This window comes from Mesocricetus auratus, unplaced genomic scaffold, assembly GCF_017639785.1.
Source record: "Mesocricetus auratus isolate SY011 unplaced genomic scaffold, BCM_Maur_2.0 Super-Scaffold_100019, whole genome shotgun sequence".
In the NCBI taxonomy this organism is placed as follows: domain Eukaryota; kingdom Metazoa; phylum Chordata; class Mammalia; order Rodentia; family Cricetidae; genus Mesocricetus; species Mesocricetus auratus.
Genome location: NW_024429200.1, coordinates 34,599,528 through 34,619,518, shown reverse-complemented (window position 1 = coordinate 34,619,518; position 19,991 = coordinate 34,599,528). Strand labels below are relative to the sequence as shown.

Genomic DNA, 19,991 nt, shown 5'->3' with positions numbered 1-19,991 from the left:
AAAATCATGTACAGAGAATTTGGCTTGGAAGCAGTCCATGTGAAATGGCTTTAGACCATTGAGAATCTCTTTCCAACCGGAAAACTCTAAGCAGAAAAATAGTCTCTGATAGAACTTGTTGATCCCTGGAAACATCAGCCCCGTTTTCTTTCTTTCTTCCTTTCTTTCCTCTTTCTTTCCCCACCTCTCTTCTTTCCTTTTTTTCAACATTACATTGCTATTTAGACTTAACAATCTGATAATAAAGAAAGAGCAGACTAGAAAACTAGATATTAAAGATTTTAAAAAAGTCTGGGTGATGTGTGCACACGTGTATGTGTGCCAGCAAGAGCATGTGTGTGTGTGTGTATGTGTGTGTGTGTCCATCTATCCCTCTGTCCGCTGCATGCCTCTGCTAGAGAGGTTAAGAAATATGAAAAAACAATATAGAGACCAAAAGATCAAAGTGTAAAAAGTTCTTCCAGTCCAAGAACCGGAATAGACAAACCTGAGTCATCTGGAACAGAACAGGGTCCTGTTCCATGCTGAGACTAGGAAATAAGATAAATAAATAGAATATAGGTGTTTAGAATAGAGACTTCAGAAGGGTAAGATTAAAGAAAAAGGATCGGATAGAGTATGAGCCTATGGACAATTAGGAAAAAAGAAAAGAAACACTAATTGTGGAGAAAAATAGCATGTATAAATACTGCTCTTAGATCCAGAGATAATCTGAGTATTTGACTGAAACATTTTCAACAAGCTATGATTTCTTTACTGTTTCATTTTTTTCTGGGGGGGGGGTGATTTTCATCAGTGAAAACCGGTGTTAAAAACTAGACACAGGCTATCTTTTTCTCTCAGGTAATATCTCGCCCGTTTTGTTCATTCCTGTCTGCAAACTCTGTGAGACAAGTGAAAATTCCATTTGGCTTAGAAATATAATTTACTTCCCGGACTAGAAGATTTGCTACATATACAAGGTAAACCAATAGCTGATAGATTTATGGTAAACTGTTATCACAATGGATAAAACGAGCAATTCAAATCCTAGTTACCATTTGGCAAGTGAAAATTTTATCTTGTTTAAAAATATTTTTCTCCTTCTATACTAGAAGCTAAGCCACCTACACGCAGTGCATCAGCAAGTTAGCATTCATATCAATTTCTCATTAAAAAAGGATAAAATGTCCAAATGGGAAGTCTACTGTTTGACATGTGGAAATTCTACCTTGCCTTTGAAATAGAAATCCCCCGCTCCTCTAGAACTTGCTCTAAATAAAAGATATAAATCAACAGCTTCACAGATATATGGCAAATTGCCATAAAACAGGTAAAATTGTTCAAACAGAAGAAATATTACGTGCGATGTCAAAATCCTCCTTGGTGCTAAAGTACTTTTCCCACCCCGCTGAAAACTCAACATGGTGGTAAATCGAGAGATTGATAGCCCCAGAGCAAAGTCTCACAAAAATGGATAGTGTTCAGATACAAAGGACAACTAGCACCTAGTGAGGTAAAGAACGCATAGAAACACTTCGTGCGCCTCGCACTGACCCTTGTGAAAAGCAGACACAAAACAATCCACACTGGGGAAAAACAGCGTAGAAAAATCTAAACTTCACCTGAACAGTAAATATCAAGAGTGTTGAAGAGTCTCGTCTATCAGAATTTGGACATGCTGGTTTTTAACAATAACAACAATCTAAAGCATCTATTAATTTTGTCTGATCAGTTAAATAATGTTTTGTTCTTTCAGACAGCAAGGAAGTTTTACCTAAACATCTGGCATTGCTTTTTCCCTGGGAAATTTATAATTTGAAGCAAAGTGAATTTTTTTTCATATGTAGAGCATAAAAATCCCCAAGGGTAGTGACCAGAATTATAGCTACATGAGAGAATCCTGCGGTCGGGGAGTATCTGCTCGGCTTGCTGGTTTGAAATACTCGGCTGTTATGGCTGTTCATATACATCAACCAGAAAATATTAATTTAACATTATTTATTTTAAAGAAAACTGTAAATTAATGTTATTTGATGATCAAAATCTACATACTTGAAAAAATGGAGAAAATTAATTTGATCCAATATTTAATTTTGAGAAAAAATAGACACAACCCTATGAAAAAACTGTTTTTTTAGACACCTCTGTAAGCACAGAGGTAGGATGGCCGCACCGCATCAGGGCGAGGGTGTCACAGGTGATCCTGATCAACTTTACTAAGGCTCTCTCTGGAATTTGAACAATGAATAGAATTACTATTATTACAAAAATACAAACAAAGCCTTTTTTACTTTTGAACCCCCCCAAAAAATCCTGGTTCAAATTTTGAAATAAAAAATCAAATTAGTTCAAACCTTGAAAGACTTGGGTGATTTTTTTTAAAACTTGGTTTTCCATATTTTTTATCCATGCTCGCTATAGGTCTCACTTGAAAAAAGCAGTGCTATCAGTGAACAGTTGGGTGAATTAACTTTGTAAGAGAAACAATTGCGAAGCATAGGACAGTGCCGCAGTCACCAGAGCAGTGACTGTTAAATAAGCAGTTGTTTAAAAAATCCTGGAATTAGTCTGTCTTGCAGAAGACAATAAACATTTTTAAATTCAAAAAACAAGATTATGTTCACCCAGCTTCCTAGATAAAAATGCCTTTCCCTACTGTAAATCTGCACTTATTCATTTCTGCTTTGGGGTGGGGGGGGGTCAACACTTAATTTCTAAAACGTAGGTTCCCAGTAAATGAATGAGTTTTTGCTTAATGCTAAAAGCTTTGTATAACACAAGGTCCCTTCCACCTTGCAGTATACACAATGGGTCAAAGTCTCGCTTTTTCCTTTAAGGAAAAGCTATAGGTGTCTTCCTGAAATACGCCGTTTTAGTCTTGAAAGACAAATGTGTTTCATCTGTGGTGAATAAATCCAACTCAGTTGTAGACGATTTGATTTTTCTTTTTAACTTTTTGGGACAAAGATTAGCAACAGATTGTGGGTTTCCTTGGCACCTAACGTTTTCAGCAGCTTAGGCGGGATTCCACGTTAGGGTTTGTTTCACCTATTTTCTTCTCCAGTATTTCAGTGTTTTGTCCCTTTGCAAATCTCCCTAACGTTAAAAACCTTACAGGTTTCATATGTACCAAGTCAAGCAGATCTTTGGAGCAGAGCCTCAGCAACCTGTTTCAAAGGTTAAAGCGTGCAGTTCCCGCACCCCAAAACATTCATTCACCCCCTAAGATTTAGAAAAACATAACGGCGCGGGGAGAAAGCCGAGGTCTCCCTGTAAACCTAGCAATCACCACCAAAAGTCCGTAGCTGAAATCTCCAAAGCCCGCCAAGAACGCTGGAAGAACCCACAGCTGTTTTCAATTGGTCTTGCTTTCCCTCAGAATGTATTTAGTAGGGCAACGGGTGCCGTTTGCAGGATCTTTGACCCCCAGCCATGGTTGACCCTGACCTGAAGACCGTTTGGCTCCGAGCATTTCGTGATTCTGCTTCCCTGTTCGGTAAAACCTAAGAAAAACAAGGTTTGCACCACCAGGAAATATGTTTTAAAAGAAGGGGGTGGGGGCTTCAGTCTTTTAAATGTCATATTTTGGTGGTCTCTCTCTCCCTACCCGATTGCAGAAAGAGAAAAGATGTACATCTTTGTGTAACAGAGAAAGCATCTGGTCAGCCATGTCCTTTGGTTCACATCTAGCCCAAGGAGTCTCCATTGTGGGGTAAAGCCCCCCACCCCGAGGGGCAATGACCCCCAGGTCTCTGCTTCGGGGATCAGAAGATGTCCACCACCAGGCTGGGGGGGGAGGAGGGGTGCACGCAGTGGAAACTGGAGATGAATTCCTGCCCTGCTGGACAGGGAGAGGCCATGGGGGTGCACAAAGAAAGAAGAAAGAAAGGAAGAAAGAAAGAGAGAAAGAAAGAGCCAGGGGTCAGGCCTGGGGAGGGAACCCACTGAGCCCAGGTAACGGGCTTCAGGGTGCCCCGAAAGAGGGGTGCTGTGGGGGAGCATCGGGCATAGAGACGGACCAGCACCCTTTGGGCGCGCCCTGGCACCCCGGAACCCGAGTGGGGGAGGGGGAGGCGGCGGCCTGTGGCTCCCCCGAACCTCCACATCGCGCGTAGACCACTAACCTGTCAGTAAGAGTGTGCCAGCGGTCGCGGGGCTCATCCTGCGTGTCCCCCGACCCTTTCCCGTCCAAGCACAGGGGTCTCCCAGCTCCCACCACCACGATAATAGCATTCTTGGCCTGCCTAGGCCGGCTTCTCCCCTCCCCTCCCTTTCTTCTTTCCTCCCAGCTCGGCCCGCTCAGCATCAGCACCGTGCACCCCCCATCCGAGCCCATGCTCCCCCTAGCGGCGGGCCAGCGCGGCGCACGCCGCCCCCGCCCCTCCTCCCGGCCCCGCCACCCCATCCCCCCAGGCGCCCGCCCACGCAGCCCCCCCTCCGCCCCCGCCAGCCCGCGAAGCACGTCGGGATTGGTCGCCCCCTCCTAGGAACACACTATATAAGGCGGCCAGTCCGGGCTCTCGGTACACGCGTTTCCAACTTCGGTTGGTGTGTGTCGAAGAATCCTGACTGCGAGCTGAGGAAAGCGACCCAGCCAGCGGGGAGAAGGTCCACCGAGCCTCGCCGAGGTCCGCTGTGCGGGCTGCGGTCCGGAGTCTCTCCGGACCGCGGTCAACCAGTGGACCGTCGCCGGGCCAGGTGTGGGACCCCGCCGTCTCCGTGACCGTTCCTGTCATCGCAGAGGAGTCCTCGCGTGGTGAGTATGCGGTGAGGACACATTTTTTTCTTCTTTCTAAAAAAAAAAAAACCCCATCAACACGCAATCCCCCGTTTATTCGGGAGCTGCGGGAGATGAAGTAGCGCCCCCGGGATATCTCCTCGCAAACCTGGTTTTTTTTTCCTCTCTCTGCTCCACGCCTTCAGTGGCCTCCACGAGACGCGAGTGTGCAAAGCGAGCCCGTCACGGCTTCGGTTTGCACGACCCGCGTCCAGGACTGGTCAGTAGACGCATGAGCTGCGGACAGTCGATGAGCTGCAGACGCATATGAGCTACGGACCTCCCGACTCGCTATGTGCTTGCTCCCGAAGGGCGCTGCAAACGGACGGCTCTGCAACTCTCGGGGCGCTCCCCTGCACCGCTGCTGCTGCTGCAGACGGGGCGCTTCATGCGCTGCCGCGATGGACCAATGGGCGCTCCACGCGCCGCGAAGTACTTTCCCGGGCGCTTCATGCGCCACGGAGGACTTCTGGACAGGCGCTTCATGCGCCACGAGCCGACGGGAGCTTCACGCGCAGCACCCCACACACATACACTCACATACGAGCGCGCCCGGCGCTGTGCTAATGGGCGCTTCATGCGCTGCTCCCATGTGCCAATGGGCGCTTATTGCGCGCCTCGCTGTGCTAATGGGCGCTTCATGCGCTGTTCCCATGTACTAATGGGCGCCTCGTGCGCTGCTGTGTGTGCAGACGGACGGCAGACGGGCGCTTCGTGCGCGGCAAACCCCTGTCCGAACCACGGCGATCCGCGATCGGTTCCCGTGCTTCACGCACTCCGTTCCGAGCCGCAGGAGGGTTAACCAAAAAAGAAATGCGCCACACACACTCAAAAAAAGATGAATTCATAAGTGTGCCACTGCCTGCTGCAGAGCCGTAACGCAGACGACTCTCGAGCTATAGGAAGAAAAAGTGGATTTGGAAAAAGAGGGAGAAAGTGCGGTTCTCTCCTCGGAGGGAGGTGGTGGGGGGACGAGACCCTTGTCGTCTTTTGGAAAGGTTTTCCCGCAGGACGGCCTAGCTGCGTGACGGCGGTGTTAGACAAAATGGAGCCCTGGGCCGCAAAAATTAGTGTCTGCGCCATTCCTGCTCTGGCGGTAGAAGGAGGGGTGCTGGGTTTTGGAAATGGCAGGAGGGGCTGCCTTGTCTGGTGGTGATTGATTGACGTGACGGTGCAGTGGATTTGGTGGCGCACCTTGGCGTCCAGCAACAGTTTGCTGGGTGGGTTTGAGGCCGAGGGGAGGGGGTGGGCTGTCTGCTCTTGCCGCAATGGAAAGAAAATGGTTGTTGGAAGCTGGAGGGAGGGGTCTGGGGAGGTGGGGGGCAGGGGGGTGGGTGGGGAGGCTTGCAGACACTCTGCAGCCCTGCAGCAGCCACTCTCAGACCTGCCCCTCCCGTCCTAGCCGGCCCTCTCCGCAGAGAGGCCTAGCGCCTCGCCTGCGCGCCTCGCCTGTCGCGCGCCTTTCCAGAACATGCTCCCACGGGTCCGCCCTCCCAAGTGCTGACGCCTTAGAGCCAGCCTCCCAGCCCCGCCCAAGGCCCGCCTCCTCTGAGGTGGCCGCCCAGCCCCGCCCAAGGCCCGCCTCCAGCCCGCCCAAGGCCCGCCTCCTCTGAGGTAGCCTCCCAGCCCCGCCCAAGGCCCGCCTCCTCCACCTCCCAGCCCCGCCCAAGGCCTGCCTCCTCTGAGGTGGCCTGCCCAGGCCCCGCCTCTCTCAATGTTCAGCTCCCCCCAGGGCTCCTCCACTGAGGAGGCCCAGAGCCCCGCCTTCCCCTCAGCCTGCCCGCGCCTGCGCAGTGTGGGCCCCAGCCCCTCCCTTCATCCCCGCCTGCTTTGCACAAGTGCGCCAACACTGTCTGAGCCTGGCTGTACAGCCCCGCCTCCCTGCGGTTTCTCTGTTGCGCGGTTTTGCTTTTTTGTCCACAGGTGTCTAGTAAATATATAAGTATAATAAGAATAATTAACAACAATAAGAAGTATACCTGGCATGCATAAGCACTTTTAATAAGTGCCTTGCATTATTAAATAAAATGATCCCACAATTAAAACTGATAGTGGGATATGGGAACTTCTAAGAAGACCTGACTGGTGCCTTGAAGCACTTAAGCCAATTATTTATTTTAAATTAAAAATTAAATTTAAAATAATTTCATATTTAATTATTTGCCTAAGACACCATTGGACTTACTGGATTGAAAGCTTTGGTGAAGCACCTTGGACTATGTTTCTTAAGAGTTTGAAGTGGCATTGGTATTATTATGGCTTGGCCTCTGAGGAAGGAGACATTTGTGAGCATTTTGTTTTTTGGCTTTCTGTTTTTCCTTAAGAATTCTAGGTGATTAGCTCTGGCTGACCTGCCTACGTATAATAAATAGTGCTTGGCACATAGTAGGCGGTCATTAGATGTTGGTTAAATGGCCAAAGGAAATTACTCATTGTCCTGCTGCTGGCGTTCAGGCTCTTTTGAGGTTTTGGTACTTTTTCCTATGATGCTTTGCTGTCCTGAGTTGAGCTGCTGCCCCCCTCTCTCACTTTTAAAACTTTCTTTTTCAAAAAAGTGTGTTTTTGAATTCCAGTAAAGTAAGCTGTAATTATAATGTGACACAGAATTATATTCCAAATAATTAGCTTTTTTCATAAAAAGCTAATTATTTGTTATTCCAAGTAATTAGCTTTTTTCATAAAAAGCTAATTATTTGTTATTCCAAGTAATTAGCTTTTTTCATAAAAAGCTAATTATTTGCTGTCCCAAGTAATTAGCTTTTTTCATAAAAAGCTAATTTAAATTTGGGGCAAGGGGGTTATTAATGTTACATATTGACATTTAAAATTTGAGTGATGTAACAGAGTGGTTACATCGCAAGACATAGATTGTTTCAATTGGCTTAATTAAACATCTGTAATTCACAGAGAAGCCAAATAGAAATTTCTCTTAATTAATGAAGAAATTAAAAGAAAACTGGCTCTATATATTACAGACCATGAGCCAGGATTTTGTTAAGGGGAGAAGTGGGGGCTATGGCTCCCCCAAACTCTCACCTTCCTACTGCCCCTCCCCTGAAGTCTAACTATGGGAAATACGTGCTTATAATTACAGCTTGAAGTTTGTTTTGGGAATTTTATCTGCATACTAAAGAGGTTCAAAACATTGTAAATCAATATATGCAAATTTGAATTGCATTTCACAGATAAGCCACATAATACTAAGAGAAGGACATTTAAAAATTTCAAGCAACTAAGAGTTGCTTAATGTTTCATTTCCTAATGAGACATTTATATATTATTTTATTTACTATTATCGTCCTTTGATGTGTTTGGGGGAATTTAAAGAAAGTTTGAAGAAGTCATTGTAAAGAGTTAATAATTAATCAGATGTACATATTCCTACATAGGCTAAAACTAAATGATCACATATGAAGATGGCACCTATTTATCTCAGGTAGCTTGGCTTGCTTCTGCAGTGTGACCTTTCAGTTTTCAGGAATGGGAGCTCTCAGCAACCCCCACTCAGTAGCCTCTTCAAAGGGAAATGGAGGAGTCACAGTTCTGAAGTCAAATTAAAATGAAGTCACCGTGCTCCTTGCATCCCTTCAGTTTGTGCTACCCCAGTTGCTCTTCAAACATTTCCATTATTTGTTTATAGTTACTGTTAACCTGTCTGCACAGAGCCCTAATGCTTTTTACAGGTTAAACTTCTCTGCCTTGCAGTAGAGTGCCACTCCCCAAATTGCAAAGCCCCCAAGGGTGACCCTGAGGTCTAGGAGTGATGAAGGTCCCAAGTGTTAACGTGGTGGTGACCTCACAGGCCAAATAAAGCCTTTAATTTGTTTAGCAAGTACTGTATTATTACAATAGCAATAACCCCCTGAATATCCTGGTGGGAGGGGCACACCTCTCCAAGTTACATGGGCACAGCCCCTCCCACATTTTCTTACCTCTAGTCTCTCTTTAAATTATCTTACTGACATCAGCAAACCATGTATTGATTGCTGATTTCCTAATGCAATTTCTGCCCCCTAATTGTCTTTTATAGGTGTCAATGCCCACCAGACCCGGCTTTAGTGAAGCCCAGTCCAGTAAGTTGTGTACCTTCCTGACCTGGGTCAAGCTGCACCAAGCCATGCTGAGGCCATCTTAAGGAAATTTTTAATTTCTATTTTGAAATTGTTGTTTTCTAGATAACAAAAATTACACTTTAGTCATCTGACCAGTGCTTGTTAATTGATTTTTAAGGAGAGATTAAAACAACTTAATTTTAAGAATATTGCAATGTTTTGAACATGGTCTTTGTTACCAAAACACTTGTTTTTAATGAATTGGAAGTAAGATTGAATGTCACAGGTCAAGGCGTCTTCTGCCTTTAAAGACTCGATTATCAGTTATGTTAGCTTTGGTAGCCTGTTATTAAAGTGATCAAGTAGAAGTGTTAAAATGGCACACGGATTCCTGTCATTTAAGGACCCTGTGCACTCTGCTCATTGGAGAGGCCACGGGAACTGCTTGGGACAAATGGGAAATGGCTGCAGGTGGCTGTGGAGGGGAGGGGCCTAGATGTTGGGGTGGGGTGGAGGGAGGGGGGTTTGGACAAGGGTAATGAACAGGTGTCATGTGGGATGACAGTTTTCCTCTATTTTTAAAAAGTACTCTATTGGATGAAATAGTAGCTGCTTTTCCATCTAACTTTTCTAATTAACATTTTTATCTTTCTTTTGTCCTATGGGATATAATTAGTGCCCATTTTGACCTTGATTGGTCAGAGAAAAACAACTTATTTTTAAACTTTTATTTGTTCAAAAGTTTTATAAACTTTATGTCCTTAAACTTTTATTGAACTTTTTAAATTAAAAGTTTCTAGCTACTAAAAAGTATAAACTTTCAAAAACAGGAATTTCAAACTTCCTAAAGTTTGAAACTTTAAACTTAAAAGTTGTAAGTTCAAACTTTTAAAAAGTTTTTTTTAACTTCAGGAAACTTAGCTAAACTTTTTAAAAAGTTTGCTACTGTCCAACTTCAAAGTTTTTAAAACTTTCTAAAGATTTAACTTTAAACTTAAAGATTGGTTTTATTTCAAACTTTTAAAAAGTTTTTTAAACTTCCATAAACTTAGCTAAACTTTTTAAAAAGTTTGCTACTGTCCAATTTCAAAGTTTTTAAACTTTCTAAAGATTTAACTTTAAACTTAAAGATTAGTTTTATTTCAAACTTTTAAAAAGTTTTTAAAAACTTCAGTAAACTTAGTCAAACTCTTAAAAAAAAACTTTACTAGGCTGTCCAATTACAAAGTTTAAAAAACTTTCTGAAGTTTTAGATTTTAGACTTAAAAGTTGTTTGTAAGTTCAAACATCTTTTTTAACTTTAAGTTTAATAAACTTAGTTAAACTTTTTTTAAAAGTTTACTAGACTGTCCAGTTACAAAGTTTGTAAAACATTAATATCTTATTCTTTACTATAATTATTTTAATTTGAGATTTTGAGATTACAAATACATAAGTTATTAATCATTCTAATTGCATTTAACCCTTTTTAGGAAGTGCCCAGACGGCCACTCTGTTATGGTTACCACTCCACTCATAATGAAGACATTTAAACTCCCCCTCTTCACACATACACGCATCCACTTGCCTTGGACTTCAGGCCTATCCCACCTTAATTTTACAAGCCTTTGGGTGGGACCCTACTGAAAAATCTCAATTAAAAACTAAAGGCTACACAATGGTGACCTGTAGTACAAATAAACTTCTGTTTTCTTTGACTAATAATGTATATTTTTAAGTATCTTTAGATTCAGGCTGCCCAAGCTGCTTCCTTCCCATTTATATAGAAAGTCAGTTACCTTTGTGTTTTTTTAATTAATAACCTTACTAAGAATCAGTTAACAGTTATATTTAAGGGATTTATACTTATCATTTAATTAAGGCACAATAAATTTGACTTATACTATTATCAGACATGATTTTAAAAAAAAGATGTCCTATTGCTCATTTCTTCCTAGGAGGCATCAATTAATATTTGTTTAATGATTGCCAAATAAGGTAAACTGACATCCCCTTGTGCTGTTCAGTGCCATTTTTCTCCCATAGAGAATTCTGAGGAGGTTAACTTGTGGTCACAGAAGCAATTAGACAATCTTGTTTTTGTGATAGTGCTTGGTTGTTGGACTTAATAATTAGATCTTTATTATTAAGGGGTGCACCTCTGTTGTGACTTTTGGCCAAGTGTACTTTATTTCTTTCAGAGCTGATGAGGACAGGCATTGTGGTTCTAACACCCCACCTCTTTTGTGTGTGTGGTTTCTGAGTGATTAGAGTTTAGTTATATTTTCCTAGCACCCTTATTAGTAAAAGGCATGGTGTTGGGATTATTTTGCATAATTTAGAAGTTATTTTGCATAATTAATTTCCTGTTTATCTTTGCCTTGGAAGTTTCTTGCTGTGTGACCTCCATACAAATGACTTGTCACCTTTCCTTTATAGTTTGTAAGGGTGAGTGTGATACTGCTGAAGGTCGTGGATTAATTATAAGGAGCAGGTGACTTTTTAGAAAAGTCATTTGGATGTCTGGACATCAAGAAGTAGTATGCTTTTTACTATTTCGTGAATGATTACTTCATCCTCTTTTGAAGATGTGTTGTCTACTGATAATTAAGTGTCAAGGGATATTTGAAAAACCTAAATCCTTGTTTATAGAGTCTGCATTGAATGTGTATGTTGAATGTGTGCTTTTGTTGACATTTACAGGAACCGACGGGTTTTGAGAACCAAGAAGCGGAGACCCCGAGTGCCCCAGAATACTGGGCACTCTTCCACCATGGCCGAGGCGGCGGCAGGTGGTTCCTGCCCGCCCCCCTCCTCCTCCTCCTCCCCCCCAACAACAACAACAACAACAACAAGCCCCCAGGCAGGCAGTCCAGGCAGGCCCGCAGGAGCAACCGTCGTCTCCGCTACCGGCCCGACGTGGGAATTGACTCCGAACCCGAAGAGCCTCAGACCCAGGCCTCTGGAAGCAGTGAATCTGAATCCGAGCTGCAAGGCGCTGCAGCAGCCGCTGATCCACTCTTTTACGTCGATGAAGAATCCCTGCAATACCTTCCTGAGAAGTTTGACGGCAACCCCGACGCGGTGACCCCGTTCATCGCCCAGTGCCAGATCTTCATGGAGAAGAGCACCCGAGATTTCTCAGTTGATCGCAACCGTGTGTGCTTCGTGACAAGCATGCTGCTCGGCCGAGCTGCCCGCTGGGCTACTGCCAAGCTGGAACGATGCGGCTACCTGATGAACAACTACCGTGCCTTTATGATGGAGCTGAAGCACGTCTTTGAAGACCCTCAGAGGCGTGAAGCTGCCAAACGCAAGATCAGACGTCTGCGCCAGGGCATGGGCACTGTTGGAGAATACGCCGGTGCATTCGAGTCGATTGCCCAGGACCTGGATTGGAACGAGAGCTCCCTGGTTGACCAGTTCCTCGAGGGCCTCAACACAGACATCCATTCCGAGCTGACCCGCCGCACCGAGGTTCCCACCAACCTCAATGATCTCATCCGACTCTGCCTCCACATCGAGAGGAGGCTGGCCCGTGCTGCTGCCGAGGCTGCTAACAAGCCCCGCGCCGACCCACCCCGCGCCCTGGTGGCGCCCCAGAGCCACCAGGCTGATCCCACCGAGCCCGTCGGAGGTGCCCGCATGCGCCTCACCCAGGAAGAGAAGGAGCGCCGCCGCAAGCTCAACCTGTGCCTGTACTGCGGCAGCGGAGGCCACTACGCCGACAACTGCCCCGCCAAGGGCTCCAAGAATTCACCGTCGGGAAACTCCCCGGCCCCGCTGTAGAGGGACCTTCAGCGACTGGGCCGGAAAGAACAAGGTCCCCACCCCCCGAGGCTCCGACCGCGCACCTGCAGGTGATGCTCCAGGTCCATATCCCGGGCAGACACACCCTGTTCGTCCGAGCTATGATCGACTCTGGCGCCTCCGGCAACTTCATCGATCAGGACTACGTCATCCAAAACGGGATTCCTCTAAGAATCAAAGAGTGGCCAATCATGGTGGAAGCAATCGATGGGCATCCCATAGCCTCGGGCCCAATCGTTCTGGAAACACACCACCTGATTGTTGACCTGGGTGACCACCGCGAAGTACTGTCTTTTGACGTGACGCAGTCTCCGTTCTTTCCCATCGTCCTGGGAGTTCGTTGGCTGAGCACGCACGACCCGCACATCACCTGGAGCACCCGCTCCATCGTCTTCAACTCCGATTACTGCCGATTCCGCTGCCGGATGTACTCCCAGGTACCTCCCGCGCTGCTGTTCCCGGTGCCCCACCCACCGCACCCTCCGTTCTTCTACCACACGGATGGATACCGAGTTTACCACCCCGTGAGGTACTACTACGTTCAGAATGTATACACGCCAGTGGATGAGCACGCCTACCCGGGTCAGCGGCTGGTTGACCCTCACATCGAAATGGACCCCGGAGCACACAGCGTTCCCGGCGGACACGTGTACTCCTTGTCTGAAACCGAGATGGCTGCCCTGCGAGAGTTCGTGGACAGGAACGTGAAGAATGGACTCATGACCCCCACCGTCGCTCCCAACGGAGCCCAGGTCCTGCAAGTGAAGCGAGGATGGAAACTCCAGGTCACTTACAACTGCCGAGCTCCACACAACTGCACAGTCCAAAATCAGTACCTTCGGATGTCTCTTCCCAACGCGGGAGACCAGGCGCACCTGGCAAACTACAGTGAATTTGCCCCTCACGTTCACGGGTACCACCACCACCACCACCACTACCACCACCACCACCACCTCCCCGCCTATGCGACCTACGCAGGCCACCACATGATGTTTGCGTGGTACCCAGTGGGGCGAGATATACACGGAAGAATGATCCTCACGCCTGTTGTGATCACCTGGTGCCCACATGGGTACCACCATCATCCTCACCCAGTACCCCAGTATCCTCCTCCGCAGCCACCACCCCCGCCTCCGCCCCCGCCGCCCCCGCCGCCCCCGCCGCCTCCATCCTACAGTACCTTGTAAATACCTACAGTGTCCTTCGGAGAGACTCTGCCCTCTGCTTTCTCCTGTGTAGCTTCTCAATCAGTGACTGTGTGCTACCGGATCTTCAGGCCACTTCAGGCACAAAGGCACACGGGGCTAAAGTCAGTTTTCCACCTTGACTGCCAATGGACTCTAAGTTGACAAGGCCTGGCCTGGGTTTTACGTCTCAATCGCCGGCTGCCAAACTTCTTTACAGAGAAGCTGATGCAAACACAGGACATGCTGATTTCTTACAGAGGGGGAAAAGAGGAGGAGGAGGACACGACCCGCCCCTACGGGCGCCTTACTGAAGGAAGCCACACTTGCTGGTGCAGCATGGAAAGGCTTCCGTGATTCTCTTGCTGCACCCTCTGGAACTTCACCATCTTCAGACTCCATCTTCATGGTTCCGTTAATTTTCAAGGAGCAGCAACTTGACTGGTTCTTTGCAACACGAAACACCTCAGCTTGAAAAGGAAGTGCTTTCTTAGATAGACTTGTGAGTGTGCCTTCGCATTCTGGTGCAGATCACATGTACCCAAGAACTCTGGTGTTGACACAACATCTTACCATCATCATACCAGCAGTGTCTGCCTCCACATGCATGGGGCATCCCATCAGCCTGTATCGTGAGGATGTTTAGAGAGGGGAAATGATTTTGCACCCAGATCCACACTCCCATCGTACAAGATGTATTTGAAGAAGAATTAGAGCACTGGACATCAACTTGAAGATACTGGCTTTTTAAGAATGAGGTCTTTTGCTACTACCTTGAAACATTTGTCTAACCTCTTTCTGTTTGATTCTCCACTACTGCCATTAAGCCTGCTGCAGGATTTGTCACCTTCCTGCCTGACTGCTGACTCCATTTTGCTGCCAAGCACGGAGATGAAAGAGGCAGGCCTGACGGAGCATGTGTTTCAGCACAGTCTCCAGTTGCCAAACAGTTTGAGCAGTAGTGGTTATTGTTTTGTCTTAATGGTGAAGTTTCCTTTTCCTTGCATGTTTAAGTAGTTCAGTAGTTTTTTTTTCTTTTAAGTATGTTATTTTCAAGTGTTGGCTATGCTTTCAGAATTTCCATTGAATTACAAAGTACTATCCGTACAATACAATCTCAGTTCTATCAGTTCGGCCTTTAAAATTCACACACACACACACACACACACACACACACACACACACACACACACAAGGATATAAAAATCCAAAAAAGAAACCTAATTGACTATTGTTTTTTTGTTCAATGGGATCAGAAAGCTGGTCAGTTGTCATGTGTTTTACATTAATTACTTTTAAATGGTGCATTTGTGCTTCTGATTTTTTGTGAAGCATCACTTCAGTTTACCTCAGAACTCAATTCCATCCTTCATTCATTTTAATTGATTTGACTTCAAGCTGCAGAGTACCTAGAAGTGGGTCATCATCTGCAGCCCTGGCATGGACACACGGACATTTGCCACAACTGCAAGCAAGTATTTGGAGAAGCAGTCAGGGAGGACATGCTGGTGTGACTTCACACCTCACAGACAATATCCCTGACACACATTGGATTGTTTTGTGAAGCTTGCCAATGACTTTCGGCAGTGTGTCCTATGCTCTGTTCCTATATATACTAGCTATAAATGTTAGGTGTTAAGGATAAGTAATCTTCAATTTGCTCTATAATGCTGAAATTTTGTTAAGTTTCCTTTTAGTTTTTTAGGTTTGTTAAGTTTCCTTTTATTTTGCTTCTGTTGATCAAATTTATATTAATCGTTCTTTTTATTTTTTCTTTTATTTGGCATTTCCAACAAAAATGCCTTTATTCATTTATTAGGAAAGAAAGATAAGTTGGAAAAGGAGGAAAATACAAATTGACAAAATTAACTAATTGACTGTAGGCCCAAATTTTTATTTTTCATTAATTAATGATGAAGGGGATGTGAGAGTTCCTATTGCTCATCATGAAGGTCATCATGAAGAGTCAGTTTAGTTTGAACCTGGAGGCATTTGACTGAGATACTAATTTGAAATGGGCATCTGTATGGTGCAGTCTAGACTTGTGTTTAAGTTTGCAGGTACTTCCTGGACTCCTGAACTGATCTGGCTGTCGCACATCATCAGCATCCCGCATCCCGCACAGTTACGAGATTGGCACCAGAGAGCACCCTGTTGGAGAGGCCTGAGCCGTCATGAAGGACCACCTGCAGAAGAGAAGTGTCTGCAGGAACCGTGCTACATATTCAGCTGGAGAGGGAACACGCATCTGATGGGAATGGAAGCTTTTGCTTGTCTCAGATTGTAGAATGTTTTTGAGTTGATTTTGAATGTTGCATTGTTTTTCTTTTTTTCTATAGTCAATTAAGTAATAGGGGCTACATAATCATTAAGAATTTTAGGCTGGGAGGGACTATTAAGTAATTTAGGTGGGTGGGTAAGTTAGGGGATAAGTTAGGATAAGATAGGATAAGTTAGGATAAGATAGGATAAGTTAGGATAAGATAGGATAAGATAAGATACAACAAGAAGTGGACACGTGTACTTATTTGTCACTCTTACCCCTCCCTACAACCTTACCTTTAAGATTCTACTCAGAGGGAACTGCAGGGAAATTAACATTTTATAAGTGAATTGGACATAGATAAAATTCTAGTGAAACTTCAAAGATGATTAGATTAATCTAATAAAGGCCCTAGGAATTAACTCCAGGGATAGATTGTGAGTAAACCCTGAGAGAGCTACCAAATGATAGGCATCATTGAGAAACTGTTACTGGAATAAAGTTTGCAATGTAATGTTTGTAATATGTCAAATGATAAATATGCATGGAAATTGGAAGAAAGTGATGAATAAAAGCCATCGTTAATTCCTTGTCAGTAACCCTCTTTCTCTCCTCTCCCCTCCCCTCCCTTCCCCTCCCTAACCCATCCCTTCTTCCCTTCCCCCTCCCAACCCCACCCTTCAAACAATATTACTGTATACTTTTTACTATATTACTCATACTGTATTAATGTTACAATAAATTTGAATAAATAAAGACTTAGTGGTTAAGGCAAATTGTGTCCTGATCATTTTCACGCCCACCACCATCAAGAATGGAGGGAGGAGCGGCGGAGGGGTCTGGAATGAGAAAGGGTGGGAGCTAGGAAGTAAAGGGGTTGGGGGGGACCAACTGGGAAGAGAGAGGGTGGGGGAAGGGTGGGTGTGGGGAAAAGTTTGGAATGGAGGTAGCATATAAACAACACACCAGCCACACAGTTCACCATCAATGAAAGGGGTTGGGGGGGACCAACTGGGAAGAGAGAGGGTGGGGGAAGGATGGGTTTGGGGAAAAGTTTGGAATGGAGGTAGCATATAAACAAGACATCAGCCACACAGTTCACCATCAATGAAAGGGGTTGGGAGGGACCAAATGGGAAAAGAGAGGGTGGGGGAAGGGTGGGTTTGGGGAAAAGTTTGGAATGGAGGTAGCATATAAACAAGACATCAGCCACACAGTTCACCATCAATGAAAGGGGTTGGGAGGGACCAAATGGGAAAAGAGAGGGTGGGGGAAGGGTGGGTTTGGGGAAAAGTTTGGAATGGGGAATAGCATATAAACAACACACCAGCCACACAATTCACCATCAATCATATGCCCAGAATACCCCAGAATATTGGCTAATTTGTTCCAGCTGTGACATTAACAAAATAAAGCCATCACCTCAGAGAAACCCCAGTGACTTAACTATTAATCTCAGTATGACTTGGAATACTTGAGATTTATTAATATATTAGAGAGGGAGGGACCTGGGAAAATGAAAGAGAAGAACAACCAGGTTAACAGAATGGGAAGTTGGGCAGGAGGGTGGAGATTGACATGGTGGTATGCAACATACTAATCACATAGATTTATCAATGATATGCCCAAACTACCCCAGGAAATTACATTGACAAAATAACCTCGGTATAGTGTTGCTTCCAACAGCTGAGATAAGAACAGAGGATGGGCAAATAGGATCACAAGGCAGAGTGGGGGATGGGAAGTGGTGGCAAGAGGGGTACAAGTTGAGTAAATTTGGAATGGAGTTTTATATGAAGAATACATTAATCACAGAACCTAATCATCATAATACACCAAGAAGACCCCAGGAAATAAATGTATTCTAGCTACAAAAGGCTAACATATAAGCCCACCAATTAATGATAACACCAGTGAGATAACAGTGGTATATTTCAATATGAGTGGAATTGTTGAGATGGGGGAGGGAGTAAAGGTGTGGGGTTAGTAATCCAGTAGGGAGGGGTGGGTGGTGTGTAAAGGGAGGGGTGGTGTATATGGAACACATCAGTCATACTCACGATCCTGTGACAATAATATACCCAGAATATTCCAAGAAGTCAACTAATGTGGTCCAGATGCAAAACATTAGTATCTATGGTAATAAAGTCACCAAATAACATCAAGTCCATAGACATAATAAACCTCAATACTAATAGTACCCAAAATAATTAGAATTTACATATTTAAGTGGAATTGGGGGCCAGCAAGATGCCTCAACAGTTAAGGGTGCTTGCTGCCAAGCTGGACAACCTGAATTGGATATTTGGAACCCACCTGGTGGAAGGAGAAGACCAGCACCTACAAGTTGACCTTTGACCTCCATAAACTCATGGCGGGACAGTGTTCATTCCTCCCCATACAAAATAAATGGGGAGAGAGGGAGACCAGGGGAACATCTGGGGGTAGGAAACAGTGTTAAGAGGGAGATTGAAGGGCAAGAAGAGAGGTTGGGGTTGAGTGTGGCTTTGGAATAGGGTGGTGCATAAGGAATGTCAATCATATAACTCACGATTGGTTACATGCCAAGAACAACCAAGGGACCAACTGTATAGCAGACAAAATAAAGCCAACAATTAATAGTGACTTTAGTAATCATAAAACACTATTAAATGGAATACTTGAGATTAATTAGAGTGGAGGTGGGGGGACACTGAGGAGAGTGGGGGAGAATAGTGAAGAAAAGAAAGAGAAGATTAAGAATGGGGTGAGTTTAGGAGAGAGTTTTTATATTTTAGAAAATGTCAATTACACAACTCAGGGTCAAGACATACACAGAATACTCCAGGATATCAACTGACGGGAATTATACACTATCATGCATGAAACAATACCATGAATAGCGAAGAAATCATTGGTTCTCCTGTGGCATAATAAATTTTTACCTTTAGCATCAATATTGGAATAGTTGAGGCGTATTGATTAGAGTGAAGAGGATAGTATAATGGGGAGAAGGGGGGAGAGATAGGGGAGGGGGAGAAAGTGAAAGATGGAATTGGATGGGAAAGGTGGGACATTGAGATGTGAGGGTATATAAGAAACACATCAATCACAGTCCAGATCAAGTATGCATTCACAAACTCCAAGGAAATAAATATATTTCAGTTGTAAACTATTAACATGTTAACAATAAAGTCATCAATGATGGCTTCATTGACATACCTACTACATATTTAATATTAATATTACTTGATATTTTTAAGTTACTAGTAAGTGGAAGAGCAAAAGAGTGAAGGAAATAAGAGGAAGGGGTGTAGGCGCAGGAAAAAAAGAGAATTGGAAAGGTGGAAGGTGGGAAGAGAATGGGGATGCATAACAAAGATGCCAATCACACAACCAAGGACTAATGTCAATCAACTACATCTGAAAAGCAGCATACAATAATAAGTCTATCAACAACAGCAACAGTAATGAAACAGTTAAGTTCATTTTAATATCAATTTTCCTTGAATACTTCAGTTTTATCAACAGCAGTCAAGGAAACGAGGACAGTAGGGAATGTGATGTGGAGGGTAGAAAGACATTAAGAAGGGGGATGGGATATGTAGCAAGGGACAAGTCTGAAATGAGGGGTGGGATATAAAGAAGATATCAAACACACATAACACAGCATCAATCGTGTACCCAGAATGCCCCAGGAAATCAATTAGAATATTACAGGTGCAAAATATTAAAATATTATTATTTTATAATAATAACAGCTTCTATATAAGTATTACATACAATTGTTGGTCTTCTTTTCATTGGAGAGACAAGAAGTGGGAGGATCAAAAGAAGATGTTGGGGAGGTGAGAAAAAAGTGAATTTGGGATAGGGTAATGTAGAAGGCTGTATCAGTCATGCACAGTCAAACACTCAGGGTACTCCAGGATGGCTAATACATCCCGGTGGCAAAAAGTAAACAC

At 44.5% G+C, this 19,991-nt stretch overlaps 2 protein-coding genes across 12 annotated transcripts in view; one reads left to right on the top strand and one right to left on the bottom strand.

The window, feature by feature from the left end:
* Window positions 1–4,281, bottom strand: part of Sgce (sarcoglycan epsilon) — a 69,427-nt gene extending 65,146 nt beyond the window's left edge. For 5 of the 10 annotated variants that reach the window (XM_005082902.4, XM_013122659.3, XM_005082904.4 and 2 more), the window contains exon 1: window positions 4,107–4,279. In XM_005082902.4, the coding sequence (XP_005082959.1) occupies window positions 4,107–4,215 (109 nt within the window). In that variant the 5' untranslated portion in view covers window positions 4,216–4,279. Of the gene's footprint in view, window positions 1–4,106 lie in introns of all 10 variants that reach the window. The other 5 variants (XM_013122657.3, XM_013122660.3, XM_040728584.1 and 2 more) reach the window with 3 other exon arrangements.
* Window positions 4,282–4,462: 181 nt separating this feature from the next.
* On the top strand, window positions 4,463–16,823 carry Peg10 (paternally expressed 10). Of its 2 annotated transcripts, none has more exon segments than NM_001291223.1 (4): window positions 4,463–4,738; window positions 11,512–11,601; window positions 11,603–11,621; window positions 11,623–16,823. In NM_001291223.1, coding segments are annotated over 3 exon segments (2,223 nt in total). In that variant the 5' UTR covers window positions 4,463–4,738; window positions 11,512–11,563; the 3' UTR covers window positions 13,788–16,823.
* Window positions 16,824–19,991: the final 3,168 nt, after the last annotated feature.